The sequence below is a fragment of the Zophobas morio genome, unplaced genomic scaffold, assembly GCF_036711695.1.
Source record: "Zophobas morio isolate AGI-343-1 ecotype UQ-CSIRO unplaced genomic scaffold, CSIRO_AGI_Zmor_V1 ptg000021l, whole genome shotgun sequence".
NCBI classification, from domain to species: Eukaryota; Metazoa; Arthropoda; class Insecta; order Coleoptera; family Tenebrionidae; genus Zophobas; species Zophobas morio.
In genome coordinates, this window is record NW_026972126.1 from 28,186,143 (window position 1) to 28,203,932 (window position 17,790).

Here is a 17,790-nt window from a genome sequence, read left to right on the forward strand (position 1 = left end):
TTTTTGTGTTTTTTTTGTGATTCTTCATCGACAAACGCGGCCCGAATTGGCTTAAAAACCGATTATGAAATATTTTTTTGGGAATTTTGTTCGTGATGTCACCCCAGCTTTCATACGTCAAACTTGACGTGGAAAGGTTGACGTGTTGTGAAGGATGTAAACACTCCAAAATCTTTTTTCTCTGCAAAAACGCGAAAATGTCGCTTCCGGGGAACGGAATTTTCGTCGTGAGGGGCGAAATGTGCACCCTCATGACTGCCATGCGTCGAGGGGCCCGCTGGTCGTCGCATTCCCACCAAGATGCCGATGATCCCTTAATGAAAAACTTCCAAGAACTCAAAGAAATCCTCAACAAAATCGACGATTTGCGACTCGTGCAGGCCAGCGTCTACTTGTCACCGTTTCTGGAAGTGATCAGATCGGAGGAAACCACCGGACCCGTCACCAGTTTAGCGTTGTCAGCTGTTAACAAATTCCTGTCATATGGCCTGATCGGTAAGCTGTTGTTCGTGAACGAATCGTTGCTTAGAGTTGGTTTGTAGACCCGACGCACTCTACTGTACCCACGACAGTACACAGCATAGCTGACGCGGTCACCCATGCCCGGTTCGTGGGCACCGACCAGTCCTCGGATGGGGTCGTCCTCATGCGGATTTTGCAAGTTTTGCGGACGCTGACGCTAGCACCGGAAGGGGCTACACTCACGAATGAAAGCCTCTGCGAAATTATGTTATCGTGTTTCCGTATATGTTTCGAGACACGGTTGAATGGTTAGTTGGAAGATTTGCGCTCTTTGTGTCTAAGTTTCATAGTTTTAGAATTGTTGCGACGCACCGCTGAGCACTACCTCAAAGACATGGTCCAACTTGTCTTCATGCGCCTTCCTCAATTCTCCGAGGATTTACACGCTGTTAAACAATTCAAAATGCGTCCAGGAGCTATCGAACAAACCAGAAGTAAACGAAAAAAGTCGTTCCGCCTTTCCAACCACGAGGACACGCAGTCGCCGACTCTGAAGCCCCAAAACCCCAGAATCAATCATTTATCCACGACCCCTCTGACTCCAGCTGGAAATATCGTGGACATGCAGGGCTCAATTTCACAGAATACACCTGAGAATGTTAATACAGAATCGCCGTCGACGTTTTCGGAAAACAGTGAAAATGTCCAGATTAACGTAGAACCGGCGACTCCCGAACAAACTGAAACCCAAGAAGAGGAAAAAGTTGAGCAGTCTGTAGCCACGGAGGAAGAGACTCAAGACTATGTCAATCAAAGGGGGATTAGATTTACCCAACAGATGCAAGAAGAGACGGTTTTGGTACCATATGGGTTAGCATGCGTCCGGGAATTGTTCCGGTTTCTAATCAGTCTTTGTAATCCATTAGATAAGCAAAATACGGATGTGATGATTCATTTGGGGCTTACTTTGCTGACTGTCGCCTTCGAAGTGGGGGCCGACAGTATAGGAAAGTACTCACATCTGTTAGCTTTAGTTAGAGACGATCTCTGCAGAAATTTATTTTCGGTTAGTTACAAATTATTAACAAGAATTTCCTTTATTTGTTAATTTTTTAATTGTAGCTGTTGACTACAGAACGACTTTCCGTGTTCGCAGCCGATCTACAAGTGTGTTTCTTGATGTTTGAGAGTCTCCGTACCCATTTAAAATTCCAGTTGGAGTTCTACTTGACAAAATTAATTGATATCATTGTTACCGATTCAGGGAAGATTTCGTACGAACATAAAGAGATAGCGTTGGATAACATTCTCCAGTTGTGGCGAATCCCGGGTCTAGTCACCGAGCTCTACTTAAATTATGACTGTAATATGTATTGCACGAATTTGTACGAAGATTTGACTAAGCTTTTGGCCAAAAACGCATTTTCGGCCACGTCAGGTGTTTACCACACCCACATGCTATCTCTTGATGCTCTCCTCACTGTGATTGAAAGCATAGAACAGCATTGTCGCGAAGGTAAAACTGAACCCTCCGCGGAGGCCCCAAAACTGGATGAAAATAACGAAACGATCGAAAGTATTAACAACTTCATCGGAAAATCAACGCGACAGAAGGTTTCAGAACACGTTCCAAGCAAGGAGGAGCTCATGGCGCGCAAAAGTATCAAAAAAGTAAGTATTGTGAAAAAAGTGAGGTTATGTCACTTCACGATTTTCGTCGTCTCGAAGATGCTAACTTTGTTTGTTCGTAGTGGCTCCCCACAGGCACCGAACACTACAACCACAAACCCAAAAAAGGTATCCAGTTTCTGCAAGAACACGGTGTTCTTAAACCCGAGTTGGACCCGCACGAGATCGCTCTATTTCTGAAAGAGAACAGCGGTTTGGATAAGAAAATGATCGGGGAGTACTTGGGGAATCGCAGCAACGTGACGATCTTGGAGGCTTTTTTGAAGACGTTCGATTTTTCGGAAACTAGGATCGATGAGGCGCTGAGGCACTACTTGGAGACGTTTAGGTTGCCGGGGGAGGCGCCGATCATTTCGCATTTGTTGGAGCATTTTGCCGAACACTGGCATGTAAGCGGACTTTAAAGTAGCGTAGAAATGCGTGATGTAGAAGTTTGTGTGCCGCCTTTCGCAAAATTCCGCGTACTATAAATCAAGGTCACACACGTCACGCGTTGCTACGTTTTGGCGCGAAAGCGTCACTGATTTGATTTTCGTTGTAGAAAAGCAACGGGGAACCGTTTGCTAACGTGGACGCGGCTTTCACCCTCGCCTACGCCGTTATCATACTAAACGTGGACCAACATAATCAGAACGCCAAGAAGCAAACAACTCCGATGACGTTGTCGGGGTTTAAGAAAAACCTGTCGACGGTCAATGGAGGGAAAGACTTCGACGAGGAAATGCTCGACGAGGTTTACAACGCCATCAAGTAATACTCGTTTACGTGACACTGTCATTGTTATTGTTGTTGTTTTGTTAGGACCGACGAGATTGTGATGCCGGCAGAGCAGACGGGACTCGTCCGCGAGAACTACCTCTGGAAGGTACTACTTCGCAAGGGTTCGTCCAAAGACGGGCGGTACTATCACCTAAACAGCGGTCAGTACGACCCCGAACTGTTCTCTTTAATTTGGGCCCCAATCGTAGCAGCGCTCTCTTTCGTTTTCGACAAGTCTGAAGAACAGCTGATTTATAAAAAGGCGATGACGGGTTTCCAGAAGTGTGCTTTCATATCGTCACAGTTCGGGATGACGAAGAATCTAGACATGTTGATACAAACCTTGACCAAGTATACTACTTTTAATAGCGTGCAGAGGTCTCACAATGGCACTATTGCATTCGGTGCTAATATTAAAGCTCGGTTGGCTTTGAAATGCGTGACCGATTTGTGTCACCACCACGGCGACAATATCAGAGAAGGGTGGAGGAACGTGTTCGATCTTCTTTTGTCACTGTATAGTTTGGGGTTGCTGCCGAAAAGCTTCGTCGAAGCCGAAGATTTCATAGACAGCAGTGGCCGCATCGTGTTGGTGTATGAAGAAGTCGAAAATATGCAGAAACAGGACACTGGATTATTCAGCTCCTTGTATTCGTATATGGTTTCTAGTGAGAATTTATCCAAAGTTCCTACGATCGAGGAGCAGCAGCACATCGACGTGGCGAAAGAAACGATCAAAGATTGCAACCTCGAGTTGATCATTACCGACTCGAAGTTCCTACACGAAGAAGCTCTGAAGGAGCTGGTGCGCGGACTCGTCGATTTGTGTAGAGGACCGGACGTGCAAAAGAGCCTCGGCTACAACTACAACGAAAACGTGGCCGTTTTCTTTTTAGAACTTCTAATAAAAATAGTGATCCAGAATAGGGATAGAGTCATGACCATCTGGCATACCGTCCGCGACCACATCTACACTCTCGTCATGAACGCCTGCGTCTTCGACTACCAATTCCTCCTTGAACGTTCCGTCATAGGTCTTCTTCGGATCGCCATCCGCCTCATGCGCAACGAAGACATGAGCCCCATCGTCCTCCAGTCCCTCCAGATGCTCCTCCTACTCAAAAGCAGCACTCTGTGTCGAATATCGCGTCAGATCTCCTTCGGTCTGTACGAACTCCTGAAGACTTCCGCTCAAAACATCCACACCGAGACTGATTGGACGATAATTTTTACACTTTTGGAGTGCGTGGGGGCAGGCGCCGCCCCGCCGAAACCCGTCGCAGACGAGCAAAGCACCAAATCTGACGGAGAAGGCGTGGCCCCTTCAGACGAAGAAACTAACACGGATAGGGGGTACACGTCGGATTCCGAGTTGAGTCGGAGCCCCCGACACGCCAACAACCGCTCGCAAAGCCCCCAGTTTTCGCCCGGAAGCCCCAACACCGGCGGCTGGATCCTCGTAGGAAACGAAGGGGAGATTCAGCCAGTGGTAGGCAGAACGGTGCCCCCTAGTCAGTACAGTTTAGCGTTGGAGAGGAATTTGGGGCCGCACGACCCCAGTAGTTTAATCAAATGTTGCGAGAGTTTAGCGTTTTTGGTCAGGGATGTGGCTCACATCACTCCGTATAATTTCGACGATTGTGTTCACTGTATTCGTACTTTCGTCGAGGCGAGTTTGCATGGCAGTCGCAGACATAAGAAAGTTAGAGAGGCGAGAGGGCGCAGACCGAGGAGGAAAGGGGCGGAGTCGTATCGCAAGAGTCCCACGAGTAGTTTGGACGAGGATAGCGACGAGGAGGAGTTACCGAGCGGCTATCACCAGATTTCGATACAGTTATTGGATTTGATGCACACGCTACATACGCGGACCGCCCAGATCTTCAAGTGGTGGGCGGAGGAAGGCGGAGCTTTGGCCAAAGAAACGTCGTTGTGGACGCAGGGGTGGTGCCCGTTGTTACAAGGGATTGCGAGGTTATGTTGTGACATTCGCAGAGAGGTAAGGTTATATCTCACTACTAGTAGACGGTCAAGCGTAACTATATATACATTAATACAAACTAACTGTAGTTGTGTAGCATGAAAGGAGAGACGGTTAGCACTCCCCTAGACAAGGATGGATACACAAATACGGCCGGGCTTCGCACACTCGGCCAAATTTTTTTTATTAAATAAATGTTTTGGTATTCCAGATCCGGATGAGTGCAATTACGTATTTGCAACGAGCACTTCTGGTGCACGATCTGCAGACTTTAACAGGCCCGGAGTGGGAGGCGTGCTTCCATCGAGTCCTTTTCCCCCTTTTAGCCCATCTCCTTACCAACATAGACCCCAAAGACCCCATTTCCATGGAAGAAACCCGAATGAGGGCCGCCACTGTTCTTTCAAAAGTGTTCCTACACCACCTCACCCCCCTTTTATCGCTTCCCACCTTTTCCAATCTATGGTTGATTATTTTGGACTTCACCGACAAGTACATGCACGCCGACAAGAGTGATTTGTTGTTTGAAGCCATTCCCGAGTCTTTGAAAAACATGTTATTGGTGATGGATTCAGCCAAAGTTTTTGATGGTCCGGATGGGAAGAGTCCTCTCTGGGTGGCCACGTGGGACCGAATCAATAAGTTCCTCCCAGGCATGAAAGACGAGTTGTTTAAGGAGATGAACGAGGCGAAAGCCGAGGAACCGCCTCAAACACCAGAGACGAACGTGGAAGTCGTCCAACACAATATCGAAAATGCTACAAGGTCAATTATATTGCAGCCCCCGTCGAGTCAGCAGCAAGTCTCGTCGCATTTATTTGCACATTTAGGGCAGGTTTGTATCGTGTAATTGTGGCGAGTTGGTTGTGATTGTGGTTTTCAAGATGGTGTCCACGCCGATTGCCCCCACGCCCCAAAACGTACCGCCGCCGCCGCCCCCATTCCTACAACCGACTTTGCAACCAGGGATGCCGTACTTGTACTCAAAAAATCAGTCTCACACGTTTCCAGTTTTATATAACAGCCCGGTATCGTTATACTCAGAGTATGTTGGTAATCCGTACAATAACGTAGAAGCTCCCAAAGAGGTGGACGAGAATTCCGTCAACATGTTGGACGTGAATAAAAATAACGATCTAGTCGATGACGGTCCTAACAACAACACGAACGTGTTTCAGTCGTCAAATTATTTCAACGCGACCCCCGGGACAGATTTTATTCCACCAGGTTCGGAAATTCTCTTCGGGACCGAGCAGAATTTCACCATTCCAACAACGTGTACAAATAATGACATAAAATCAAGCGATGTGTAAATGTTAGAATAGTATTATGTAAATTTTATTCTAATTTATGTATATAATTGTTTTTTTGTTGTTAATGTGGCGCCCTTTCCGTATATCAAAAGTATATTTTTACTCGGTTGTTACCTCTAAATAAAACAACTATCTAGCACATGAAACTATAATTTATCCATTACAAATGCAAAAATAACTTATAGTGTAATGACCATTTAAACGTTTCTCTTGATGGCGTCTTCCAAGTCGGGTACGATCTCTTTGAACTTGTGCCATTGCTCCATGGTCAACATTATCCCCTTTTTCCCCGGACGCAGGTCACCGTCAGCGTTGTAGAACTCCCGGATACTCACGTACCATTTCCCCTTGAACTCCGTGAGTTTGACGAAGCGGTTTTTGCCCAAATCCCACGAATTTTCGTCACTGTCGCCGCTGCTTTTACTCTGCGTTTTCGGCTTCTTGGCTGCTGGCACCCTCTGAGTACAAAAGTTAGGTTAGGAGAACATGACCCGAAAAACTTACATCGTCGGGTCCGGAGTCGGAGTCCGAAGTATCCGCCTTCTTAGAATGCTTGTTCTTGGGCATTTTTACTAATTTGCAGATTTAACAACCAAGTACGATCACTACACAGAAGGAACGGATTTTAAAATGTGCTACCAACTGTGAAGAATGGCGGAAAAAAAGTGACAGTAACGCAGGGGCACCAACATGAATAAATTGAAGTTTGCGCACATCACCAATAAAAATACGACAAGCGGTGTCACGTGACACGACAAAAAAATACCATTGGGTGGTACTAATATAGATTTATTAATAGGCATAAACCCCACACGCAGCTGATATAACCTCAATTTCTTTTCATGTAGAGAAAACCATAAAAAATGAAATTGTTGCGAAATTTTGGGTTTATTTTGCGTGGATTTGAGGTAAAATTTAGTACGAATGCCCGTCGTGAGGTTTTACCAGATGAAGATGTAACCACCAGATTGCTGAAAGTAGCAGTGATTGGGGTCCCCAATGTAGGCAAAAGTACATTCATTAATAATTTGATGGATAGAAAGGTTGTTGAACGTTTTTACATACAATGGGTATTAAATAAATGATAATTAATAGGTTTGTCCCACATCATCCAAAGTTCACACCACAAGGGTTAAATCACAGGCCATTTTCACAGAAGGGGACTCCCAAATTGTCTTTTTAGACACTCCAGGTCTCGTTAGTTTACAGGAATTTAAAAAGTAAGTTTGATTTTACTAAATACGCGATGACAAACTTCGTTTTTAGATTTAACTTAGAAAAAAGTTTCATGAAAGATAGTAAATCGAGTTTACAAGAAGCCGACATTATTGGAGTTATACACGACGCCAGCAACGTGTGGACCAGACACAAATTAGACCTTAAAGTTATTAGATTATTAGAGGATCACAAAAACAAATCTAGTTTTTTAGTTTTTAACAAAGTGAGTAACGTAACCTCACTTTTTACTATGTTCAATATTTTTCTGCAGGTTGATATAATTCGGTCAAAACGTAAACTTCTGGATTTGACTCGAATAGTCACGGAGAACTGCATAAACGGGAAGCCTATACCTGGTACTAAACCCCTCAAAAATAAAGATACGAAAGGATGGCCCCACTTCCAAGACATATTTATGACTTCGGCGTTAACAGGCGACGGCTTAGCACAAGTTAAAACTTATCTCATTAAAAATGCAAAGCCGGATCATTGGTTGTTCCCGGCAGAGATTTGGTCAGATCAGACGGCCGAAGAAATTATAACAAAAAGCGTGAAAGCGAAATTACTGGATTTTCTGCCCCAGGAAATTCCATATACACTTAAACCCGAATTAGAGTTCTTTAATGTCAACGAGAAAGGTATACACATAGTTGTTTACGACGCAATTCTCATCCGCTTTTCTTAGGTGTAACGACAGCGATAATCCTAGTCCACTGCCCCAGCCAACGCATCTCCAAACTCGTAGCCGGCGAAAGCGACGGAAAACTGCGCCAGATCACCGCAAGCCTCCAAAACGACCTCCAAGAAACCTTTCACAACTACGTCAGACTAAAAATTGTTCTCCAGGCTCCACCAGACAAAAAGTAAACAATTAATATCACAATCTTTACTTAAAGATACGCCCCCCATCCTATGTACATTTGACACAAATTGTCAAGACTTATAGCTTCATTGATCAAACTGTTAGCTTGTCCTTCAATCGACAACGGAATAGACAATGAGCGATCTTTGGTTTTTACTATGATACCCTGCAACCGAAGCTGTATATTCTTCACATGATCCAGCGCCTGAAACACCACATTAACCTCAAAACGAAAGTGGCATACCCATACCTGTTCGTTCGTCCTTTCGGCCATATTATTCGCAGAACCGGAGCCGGTTTTATACGACACCAACTGATCGTACACGAAAGGCGTCACTATCGACATGAGGGTGTTGGCGTTATTGCGCAAAACGCGAAGCGCACACGCGCACGACTTCCGAAACACCCCTTCCACACCCAACGGACCCATGGCGGCCACCATGTTTTGGGTGAGACGAAACGGGACTCGTTCCGGCCACTCGAACGACTCCCCTTTGTTAAAAAGACAGTTGAAGTCCACGTGGACGGTGTCGCCACAAATCGAATCTAGCAAGATGTTTTCGCCGTGACGGTCCCCTAATCCTAGAATGTAGCCCACCATGGAAACAACCGCAGTGGTGCGAATATACGCAGTTCGGGCGAAGAACCAACTCTAAAAATTAAATTAGTTTAGGGTGGTAGTGGGTCAAGTCGTACCTGTGCGTCGGGGAAGGTGCGCCGGAACCACTCCCCTAAAACCGGAGGGTACCTTGCTAAAAATACTTTCTTGAAGATTTCTCTTTTTTTGGCTAGAGGGTCTCTGATGTTGCAGCTACCGTCTCGGATTTCTTTCATGGTCATTCCTTGACCTACACAAGTGTGTTAAATGGGGTCACGGGGGTGGGAAACTCACCTTTTTGTTTGTATATTTCGGTTAAGATGGGTCGTAGACCTAGGAGATTCGGGATCCATTCGATTAAGCCGCACTCTTCGTTTAGGGGCGAGACTGAATAAAGTCGGATGTTGAGTCGCCTCTGCCGCGACTCGGATTCGCGCGACAACAATTGGTTGACAATGTCGTTGAATTCCATCAACCTGAAGTCCTTTCTTAAGTCGTCTTTGGGTTTTAGCATTTGGACGTACCTAGAGAGATAGACGGTTGCAATTGGCGCCCAACGTGTGGCCTCTAGTGCTTACCCTTTCCCATCTGAGCCCCTGAAGGTTATTTTTCTAGGGCGTTGCAAACTCCGTAGAATGGTGACTTCTTCGGCTATCCCCACTATGTGGACGTAGTGATTAGGGAAGGGGTTGTGTTCGCCGTTTGCGAAGTCCGGATTGGGTAGTACCAACTTTCGGAACTTGTGAGTGGGGATCATGATTTCGCTAAAGTCGGTTTTATTTAACATCCTAGAGACACTAGAGTTAGATCGGATAACTTAAGAGTCGTCGTTAGTCGTTACCTAGGAAGAGTCCGTAGGAGGACACTCACAGTCGTGGTTTCGACATCCTGCGCCACGTCTTTGTTACACAACTCGATTAATTTTTCAGCTAAGCTAGTGAAGTCTTTTACGAGTTTTGCAATGGTTTTTAGCTTCGGGTCGCTGATGATGTCCGCGCACCGTTTCGATCGTACCATGTAGCTGGATTTGATCACCGAAATGATCATCCACAAACTTTGCTGCGGGTAGTTGAGGAGTAGTTTGATGATGATGGACTTCAGCTCGACGTAGACCTCCTTCTGGGGGTGACAAATCCGTGAAATGATCTGCGAGAACGCGGTCAGAAACACGTAGACGGGTAGCGTTTCCAACGCTACGTCGATCAACTTGGTCATTTTGATCAGGTTGGTTTTTCGTTCGTCGCGGGTTTGTGGGTCAGTCACGTCGAGTAACCGGGTACCATAATCAAACCAGATGGATAGTAGTCGTGGTAGCGACTGGTACACGAAAGCGGTACCGTACCTCAACGACTTACAGAAGTAACTGATCATCCAGATCTGCATGTCACTACCTCGGGAGTCCCGATCTTCGTCGGAGTAGTTCTGGAAGCGACGATCAAAGAACTGCGCTAGACTCACCAAACCCGTCTCCCACTCCTTATACACTTCCGTGGCTTCTCGGTAGTTGGCCGTCTTGATGTCCGTATCCACGTTGGACACGGTGTCGTTGTACGTCGCTATGAGGAGTTTAGCTTCGGCGCAAATTTTTCGTTTTTCGAGAGGTAGAGCGGCGATGGCTTCCTTCGAACTGTCGGGGAGCAAAATCTCCAAGCCTCTCCTTAACGTGGTTAGAGCTTGTTCGTGCTCTTCTCTCAACCAATGAAGCTTACTCTTCTCCACGAACAAACTCGGTGGTGCGAACTCCTCCGCCTTCAACGTGTACGTATAACTCTGTTGGTGAACCCCCGCCAGTCGCGCCGTCTGCGCACTATACAGCCAACACTCCCCCAACAACGAATTCAAAAGGGGAACCCCACCGGGGACCCTCTCTTCGATGATCCGTTTCGACTGCTCCACCGCCACTCGTCTCAAACACATCAACGGCTCCACAATCCTCACACTCTCTTGGACCACCTTGATCCTCAACTCCCACTCCTTCGCTAGGTTTTTGATCACCCGTACCGCGTCGCCCCCTTTTAAAATTTCGTAGGTGGCTCTTTCCACTTGTTGTAGCTCGTTCAAGGCGTGCAAGCGCGAGATGTAGCAGTACCCGTGCTGGTAGGCACCTTCTTCGACGCTAGCGGCCCCCAGTAGATCCGCTTGTTGGTTTTTGAGCGACTGGATCAACCCGTCGAAGAGGCCGCGGTCGCGATTCTGGAAAGACAGAAGGGCTTTGCCGATCTGGACACCCCAGGAGGTGTTGTCGACGAGCTCCGGCCGTTCCAGAAGCGTGTTCAAGTCGTCGTAGCGACCCAATCGCCACAAAGGCTCGGCTTGCATCTCCAGGAGCATGTTCCCGAATTCGGGTTGGCGGGCCAATGCGCCTTGTGCGAAATTCAACGCGGTGTTGACGTTGTCCAGGTCGAGGTAGCACTGGATTAGGCCGGAGAGGTGGTGCATTTTGAAGGGTTGCGGCAGGCGCTCGTAGCAAGCAGCGGCGTCGGAGAGCTTCCCCGATACTTCGAGCGAGAGAATGCGCTGCTCGATGGGAGGCTCGGTGGGCTGGAGGGCGGTCACGCCCGCCACGCCGTCGGGCTCGTCCAGCTGCGCGTAAATCTAGAACCGGGTTAATTGCGAAGACACCAATCTATGCGCACTCACCTTAGTCAGGAAAATCAACTGGTTGGAAACTTCGTGCGGCTTCTCGCTGATGTAGTCCTCCAGGTACATGAGAGCGCGTGGGTACTCGCCACACTGAAAATTACATTTAGCCAACTCCAGTTTGCAGAAGCGCTCCAAGAAAGTTTTAATTTTGACGAAGTTGGGGTCATTGCGACCCTTGGAGCCCGTCCTCCACTGCCACTCGCGCGTCCAGCGGTTCAAAAAATCCAGAATTATGAAGACGACTTTCGTGCATTGGGTCCGTTCCACGCGTTCGGGTGCCCGCTCTGGTGTACTACCACTAGGTAACGTCAGCGACTCTACCTAAAAAACACTCTGAAGATATTTTCTTGACTAAATTCTAATTAAATACATCCTGGAGCTGCCGCTTCTTGTCAAACGAACTCGTCACGGTTTTAATCTCCGTGTACATCTTCTCCCGGTTGTCTTTCACGTCAGAAATCACCGAATGTAACACAATGTACGGAAGGAAGACCATCAGGATTCGACTGTCTTGCTTCATTGCGGGCAAGCACGGGTGCAACACCACCTGGTTGTCTTGTGGTAACGTCGCGATTAAGCTGCGCGTCCAACTAAAACCCAAAGTGACTCTCACAGCGAAGTGTTTCCCGAACTTACTTGTAAAGCCACGTTTGGAACGACGCCCCATCCGCGCTTCCATAGATCGGAGTAGCAACAGTGACTTCCTGGGGTTGCGATACGATGTACCTGGACGTCAGCAACGGCAACATCAACGCTTGCTGGCTTTCCGGAAACTGCTTCCATAAGTCGTTCCTGGTACTAGTGGCGTCCGACGATATTTCATAGTTCTTTAGAATTTCCTGGATTGCCACGGCGAAGCGGTCCATGCTCTAAAATAACCGTGATTGTCGCTATTCTACTAATCTTTGAGAAACTCAGCCTTACGACGGTGTTTTTCTCGCCTTGAAGCGCCTTAGTTAGCTCGTTCAACGAATTAACGATGAAGCCGTCGTCCGTCATGAAGAAACTAAAGTTTCGGCTATTTTGCGCGTATCTTCGAGGTAAATGACTGGGTTCCACCGCCCCCAACTCACCCATCACTTCGCCACAAGCCAGTTTCAAACTCGGGTCTTTTTCGCGACAACCCAGTGTCAAAATTTCGATTAACTCCACGATCACCGGGTCGATCCCGTTGTAGCCGAGGATCATCCGATCCAACTCCTCGCGGTTTTTTTCCATCAAAAGTTTGAGTTGTTTGAGACTGCGGATGCGAACTTCGCTCGTCTCGTGAGACAAGTACTTGAGAAAAATCTTCATTTTGTCTTTCAACGGGTAGTCGTCGAAAGGTCGCACGTACCGACGGATGGTTTGGAGCACCAGAGCGTCCACTTTTAACTCGTCGACGAAAAACAAGTCCTTGATGTAGTCTTTCGTCAGATTTTCGTTCTGAATCACCAAGTACTTGAAAATGTCGTTGATTTGTCGCGGACACGACTTAATCAAAGGCAGAATCGACACGAAAATCGTCGCTAGTTGAGGTGCCAAAGACTCCACGTCGCAGCTCTTGATGAAGGCGCTCCAAACTTCGCAGGTGAGGTCGGGGAAGCCTCCACAGTCGGCGGTTTGAAGCATGGCGATGATTTTAAAACGCAGCGGCCCTATGTGACTAGGACCCATGTATTTGAAGAAGTCCGCGAGACTGAGAAGGATTGGGCCTTTCCGATTCGTGTTCTTCCCCATGAGTTTAAAATCGAAGTGTTGTAACAACCCCAGAAGCCTTGACTGTAAGTACTCCTGGACGTTTTCGGTATTCGTGTCCTCCTTCGCCAGGTACTGCAAAGCCATCAAAACCTTGTCCCGTTTTTCGTGGAAGTTCAGTAGGAGTTCGTTCAGAATCACCCACAGGTTGCGCTTGCGCAACTGCGTCGACGACAAACCAGTGGTGGTTTCCAGATACTTTGAGCACTGTTTGAACTCGTCTTTGGGTTCGTTAAGAAACACGTGCAGGAAAATGTTCCCGTAGATGTTGGTGAGTAACTCGGGAAGTCCCATACTGACCATCAGCGCCATCTCATCCATAAGTTTACCAACCACGGGTGATTTAATGACTTTAGAGACGAAAAAAGGTAACAACTGGTGGCACTCCCGTGACACGAAATCTTTAACGTTGTAAAACTCAAATGTGGCCGAAATTTTACACAAAGACGTCGCGAGCGAATAATTAATCAGAGTCTGGTTCACAACACACAAATGCGCAACCACTTCGCAAATTTCGCGTTTGTAAAGCTTGTACAACTGGTTAGCGGTGTAATCGCGACTTTTGGCGAAATTCAGAAACCGGTTGACCGCGACTAGAGAGTGCTTCGAGGTTGGTACCATGATCAGATAAATCAATATTTTGATAATTGGTAGTACTGTATTGTCGCATTTCACGCCACTGAGCTGCAAAATCGTGTCTAAAATGGTCTCCTGTAACTTAAAGTCGCTCTCTTGGAGACTTTTCTTCGTCTGTTTCATCAACGCGTCAAAAAGTGTGTCCACGATTTCGTTTTTAGTGGAGTTAGATAAGACTTTGTTTTGTTGTGAAAGTGTGACTATTTTGGCACTCACTTCGCCACACTTTCGTCGCACGGATTCGTCCGAATCGCCACATTTCTCGACCCAAATGTTGGCAACAGTGCCGGAGTAGAACTTGAGGATATGGCTGGAGCAATAGGGTAGTGCTTCCAACGCGACTACTTTCAACTCCGTGTCGTCGAGTGTCAAAAATTTAAGGACGCTTTTCAAAATCGAACTGGTTAAAGCGGACAGATCTACGTCCACTTTGGTGAAACTTGTAGCCAAACTGTTCGTGTGTTTTCGTCTCAACTCGTCAATTTTTTTGTGTTTGTCGGATGATTTGGGTTGGATTTCGAGGTGACATTTGTCGCAGAGAATCTCCACTTTTAATTTTCGTAGATCAGGGTCTATCTGGACGAGTTTGATAAAGTCAGACGAGGCTACGCAGATGATTTGGGGTAGTACTTTAGTGACGTCACGCAGAGTTGCCTCGTCACTTGAAGCCAAAGCCGGGTTTAGGATTTCTGAGATGATTCGATCGCTGTTGTTGAAAACGGTCAACAGATGGGGTAAATTCGTGATGGCCAACTGACTTTTACTCTGTTTTGCTATCTTCATGTACGTTATTTCCATGTCGTGAATCGGTGGAAGGTCGAACAAACCGCTGGACGCACCCTCGAGTAATTTGTTCAAGTACTCGAAAGCTAGTTCTTTCTGGGTTAAAAACCGACTTGAATTGTGACAAAAGTCGCTCAGTTCTTTCATATATTGACGATAATCGTCACTTGCTACGTAACCATTGTCGGTGAGTGACGAAGTGAACGGGTATGCGAAGCAATCAAAGAAAGTTGTCAATTTCGACGAACAAAACGACAGGTTTAAAAGTAAGTTGAAGATCGCTGTAAAGTCGATGTTGTTTGTACAGTCGGCGAAGTGTCGGTTCAAGAGGGAGAAGATTTTAACAAAAACGACGTTTTCTTCTATGAACACAATTTTAAACGAGTTGAACTCGATTCTGATTTCGATGAGAAGAGCCGTCAACTCGATCATGAATTCCACAAACGAGAGGATTTTGCAATTATTCACACAATTAGTGTTGTCTATGGCTTGTATAATCATGAAATATACAGTTTTCCATTTTCCGGACGAAAAGTTGTAGAGTTTAAGTTCGTGAACGCCCTCTCGCGTCGCCCGGAAGGTGTTAATATCACTGATTATATACTGTCTCAAGCCACATAAAGCCGACGTGTCATAGCCAGTCAAGGCGTTTCTAATATAACTATCAAAATCTTCAGGACTATACAAAGGTCTGTCTCTCTTTTTCTTGCAAAAGTTGAGAACTTTTTGAGTAGGCGGCTTCTCGAAACGTGTGATTAGTAAAAATTCGCTTATTTTCATAAATCGTTCCTTGTCGGTATTCATTTCCAAAAATTCTAACAACAAGATTTCGAACACTTCTACGTCTTTTGGCGTTGGGGCGAACCTCTTATTATACATGTTATAAACAATCTGTTCGAAATATTGAGCAAACAAGTCTACTTTGCGTAAAATAAGTACGTCGGTATCGACATTGCAGTCGATTTTTTTCACCATTTCGACATATATTTTTAAAATTTCAATCTTAACAACACACCTACACTCTGAGATCAAAAACAACAAATTATCCAAATTTCGCCTCGTGTCTGCATCAAAGCACCGGAAATCGAAGTTGTGGTTAACTATATAGTTAATAATCTTCAAAAAATTAAGAAGAAAACTTTCATAATCTTTAGTGATTTCCACTGAAATTGGATCGAGATTCAGCTTCTCGCACACGTCGTGGAACTTCACTGGAATAAACACCTCCAGCGTTAAACTTTCATCCCCACATTTAATAAATCTGGTCACGTTATTAAACGCCTTACTATACTCTTTCGCCAATTCGTCGTACACGTTCAACTGAGTGTGCGATAGCTGCTCCAAAACACACAATTGTATATCGACGTACACACCATGACTCTTACTCAACCCCTTGCAACTTAGCAAATAAAAAAACTGTCCGAGGAACCACGTCGTGAACGATTTGTACTTGTTTGCGACAGTCTGGTAGGCTTCGAAGCTCATGGACGGGTCTCTACTGTAAACGAAGATATTTGTGAAATCGCCGGACTTGATGATTTTTGCTAGGTGTTCGGCGCTTCGCTCGGACGTTTTTGTGCTCATGAGAGCGGGAATGGTCTGGTGGAAGGTCTCCCATATTGAGAAAGCCGGGATTTCCTCCAGGATAGACATGACATAACCTACAATATAAAAAGGGGGAGATTTTGTTTGTGCGCGTCGGCGGTACTTACTTCAAGTCTAAACATTCAAAATTAACACACACGGACGCAGAAAACACGATAAAGGGGTTAATTTTAGGTGGAAAATTTAAGACATTTTTGACTTTTGGCGCAAACCGTAACTGTCGGTAAATACCGCGAAGTTAGCCGCTGTCAATTTGAATTTTGAAGCCGTAATTAAAAAGCAACAAAGACTTCCGGATTTGGAAAAACAACGAAGTATTTTATATTTCGTTACGAAAGAAAACGAAATCCATTTTTAGTTTAATTATTTGATTAAAAAAAAACTTTATCGGTGATTGGTGACCCTGCGTGGCCAACTTCATGTTGTATACCACCTTGAAAAAAAGGGGTAAAAATTAAACAATAAATCAATAAACACTAACAAATAAAGATGTCGAAACTTCACATTAACATTAATTATTTCGTCTGCTTGCGTTATTATGGAGGCTGATTTGCCCTAACTTAACCCCACTTTACTGACTACTTGAAAATATGAAAAAGGTATGTGACTTTATAAAACACTTTATTGACAATATACACATACAAATTAATGGCGCTTTCGCGACTTCTTCTCCTTGAACTTCATTCTCTGTTTCTTCATCTGCAAGGACTTTTTCTTTTGCTTCTCTTTCTCAATCTTGTTCTTCATTTGAAACACTTTACTCTTTTTTACTTTCTTGGTGGCTTCTTTTTTTAACAATCTCTTCACGTCTCGTTCAGTGTCAAATTCTTGTATCTCCTTTTTGTCTTTTTTGGTGTTAGTCAAACCCATTCCAGGCACTTCTTCTTCTTTTTCTTCATCATCATCTGACTGGCATTTTGGTTGATTGGCCCCAATCCAATTACTTTCTCTAGCTATACTATTAGTAGACAGCTCCTCAATCCTAACAGTCGCATTGTCTTCTTCATATTCTTCTTTCAAGAGGGTTTCCAACTCTGGAATAGGCCTATGTGAAACCACCAGTTTTTTGTAAGATTCCTTCGCCTCCGTTTTCAAGCGTTTCCGCTCTTCTTTCAGCTCCCGTTCCAACTTTTCGCGCGCCTCTTTTTTCCTTTGCAGTTTCCTCTTGTGGAAACCCGTCAGAAACTCCCTTTAATCATTAAAAACGTGTTATTTTGACGTGATAAAGTGAGGTTAGGTTGCGCTGGAAAAGTACACGAAAGTGAAGTTTTCCGGGTGATGGGTGCGACCGAAATTGCAACTAACCTGCGTTTGGTTTCATCAAACACCAAATGGAGTTTATTGGGTCGACTTTTCCTCGTCTTGTTTTGATTTTTCTTGACAGACCGACCCGCGGCCATCTTAATTTTATTTATTTATTTTTACTCAAAAGTAAATATGGTCAGTGACGATCCGTGTTCATGAGGGGGTTATCGCCAGTTAAAAATGCAACTGTTACGTTGACGTG

General features: G+C 45.5%; 5 protein-coding genes and 1 non-coding gene across 9 annotated transcripts; 3 read left to right on the forward strand and 3 right to left on the reverse strand.

The window, feature by feature from the left end:
- Nucleotides 1–26: 26 nt before the first annotated feature.
- Garz (gartenzwerg) lies at nt 27–6,347 on the forward strand. Of its 2 annotated transcripts, none has more exons than XM_064060656.1 (9): nt 27–495; nt 543–770; nt 813–1,528; nt 1,585–2,133; nt 2,214–2,540; nt 2,693–2,901; nt 2,953–4,906; nt 5,100–5,723; nt 5,773–6,347. In XM_064060656.1, the coding sequence occupies exons 1-9, from the start codon at nt 96–98 to the stop codon at nt 6,199–6,201; spliced, it is 5,436 nt and encodes a 1,811-aa protein (XP_063916726.1). In that variant the 5' UTR covers nt 27–95; the 3' UTR covers nt 6,202–6,347. The 2 variants fall into 2 exon arrangements, with proteins under 2 accessions (XP_063916726.1, XP_063916727.1); XM_064060657.1 differs by having other exon boundaries at nt 28–495; nt 819–1,528.
- LOC135133384 (U6atac minor spliceosomal RNA) lies at nt 4,980–5,072 on the forward strand. Its single transcript, XR_010281172.1, has one exon. It is a non-coding gene; the product is annotated as a U6atac minor spliceosomal RNA (small nuclear RNA).
- On the reverse strand, nt 6,336–6,867 carry LOC135132545 (RNA polymerase II transcriptional coactivator). The gene is made up of 2 exons (XM_064060673.1): nt 6,706–6,867; nt 6,336–6,659 (listed from the first exon to the last, which is right to left on the reverse strand). The coding sequence occupies exons 1-2, from the start codon at nt 6,766–6,768 to the stop codon at nt 6,399–6,401; spliced, it is 324 nt and encodes a 107-aa protein (XP_063916743.1). The 5' UTR covers nt 6,769–6,867; the 3' UTR covers nt 6,336–6,398.
- Nucleotides 6,868–6,988: 121 nt separating this feature from the next.
- LOC135132539 (GTPase Era, mitochondrial) lies at nt 6,989–8,426 on the forward strand. Its single transcript, XM_064060667.1, has 5 exons — nt 6,989–7,244; nt 7,297–7,421; nt 7,468–7,642; nt 7,691–8,057; nt 8,105–8,426. The coding sequence occupies exons 1-5, from the start codon at nt 7,065–7,067 to the stop codon at nt 8,284–8,286; spliced, it is 1,029 nt and encodes a 342-aa protein (XP_063916737.1). The 5' UTR covers nt 6,989–7,064; the 3' UTR covers nt 8,287–8,426.
- LOC135132532 (serine/threonine-protein kinase ATR-like) lies at nt 8,024–16,530 on the reverse strand. 3 transcript variants are annotated; one of them, XM_064060653.1, is made up of 11 exons: nt 16,391–16,530; nt 12,447–16,339; nt 12,159–12,391; nt 11,893–12,112; nt 11,520–11,843; nt 9,721–11,474; nt 9,458–9,667; nt 9,174–9,403; nt 8,978–9,129; nt 8,532–8,933; nt 8,024–8,486 (listed from the first exon to the last, which is right to left on the reverse strand). In XM_064060653.1, exons 2-11 carry the CDS (start codon nt 16,329–16,331, stop codon nt 8,310–8,312), a joined length of 7,587 nt encoding a protein of 2,528 aa, XP_063916723.1. In that variant the 5' UTR covers nt 16,332–16,339; nt 16,391–16,530; the 3' UTR covers nt 8,024–8,309. The 3 variants fall into 3 exon arrangements, with proteins under 3 accessions (XP_063916723.1, XP_063916725.1, XP_063916724.1); XM_064060654.1 differs by lacking the exon at nt 8,024–8,486 and having other exon boundaries at nt 8,764–8,933; nt 9,030–9,129; XM_064060655.1 differs by lacking the exons at nt 8,024–8,486; nt 8,978–9,129 and having other exon boundaries at nt 8,693–8,933.
- Nucleotides 16,531–16,887: 357 nt separating this feature from the next.
- Nucleotides 16,888–17,782, reverse strand: LOC135132896 (nucleolar protein 12). Its single transcript, XM_064061112.1, has 2 exons — nt 17,589–17,782; nt 16,888–17,472 (listed from the first exon to the last, which is right to left on the reverse strand). Exons 1-2 carry the CDS (start codon nt 17,681–17,683, stop codon nt 16,929–16,931), a joined length of 639 nt encoding a protein of 212 aa, XP_063917182.1. The 5' UTR covers nt 17,684–17,782; the 3' UTR covers nt 16,888–16,928.
- Nucleotides 17,783–17,790: the final 8 nt, after the last annotated feature.

Bases quoted from the DNA above. Each gene is read 5' to 3' on its own strand.
- Garz (XM_064060656.1), top strand. From the start codon at position 96: ATGTCACCCCAGCTTTCATACGTCAAACTTGACGTGGAAAGGTTGACG. The intron at 2,902-2,952 runs GTAATACTCGTT...TTGTTTTGTTAG, and splicing joins GAGGTTTACAACGCCATCAA to GACCGACGAGATTGTGATGC. The intron at 4,907-5,099 runs GTAAGGTTATAT...TTGGTATTCCAG, and splicing joins GTTGTGACATTCGCAGAGAG to ATCCGGATGAGTGCAATTAC.
- LOC135132545 (XM_064060673.1), bottom strand. From the start codon at position 6,768: ATGCCCAAGAACAAGCATTCTAAGAAGGCGGATACTTCGGACTCCGAC. The intron at 6,660-6,705 runs GTAAGTTTTTCG...TTTTGTACTCAG, and splicing joins CCGACTCCGGACCCGACGAT to AGGGTGCCAGCAGCCAAGAA.
- LOC135132539 (XM_064060667.1), top strand. From the start codon at position 7,065: ATGAAATTGTTGCGAAATTTTGGGTTTATTTTGCGTGGATTTGAGGTA. The intron at 7,245-7,296 runs GTTGTTGAACGT...GATAATTAATAG, and splicing joins ATAATTTGATGGATAGAAAG to GTTTGTCCCACATCATCCAA. The intron at 7,643-7,690 runs GTGAGTAACGTA...ATTTTTCTGCAG, and splicing joins GTTTTTTAGTTTTTAACAAA to GTTGATATAATTCGGTCAAA.
- LOC135132532 (XM_064060653.1), bottom strand. From the start codon at position 16,331: ATGTCTATCCTGGAGGAAATCCCGGCTTTCTCAATATGGGAGACCTTC. The intron at 9,668-9,720 runs GTAACGACTAAC...TAGTGTCTCTAG, and splicing joins CTCCTACGGACTCTTCCTAG to GATGTTAAATAAAACCGACT. The intron at 9,130-9,173 runs GTGAGTTTCCCA...ACACTTGTGTAG, and splicing joins CGAAATATACAAACAAAAAG to GTCAAGGAATGACCATGAAA.
- LOC135132896 (XM_064061112.1), bottom strand. From the start codon at position 17,683: ATGGCCGCGGGTCGGTCTGTCAAGAAAAATCAAAACAAGACGAGGAAA. The intron at 17,473-17,588 runs GTTAGTTGCAAT...TAATGATTAAAG, and splicing joins TTTGATGAAACCAAACGCAG to GGAGTTTCTGACGGGTTTCC.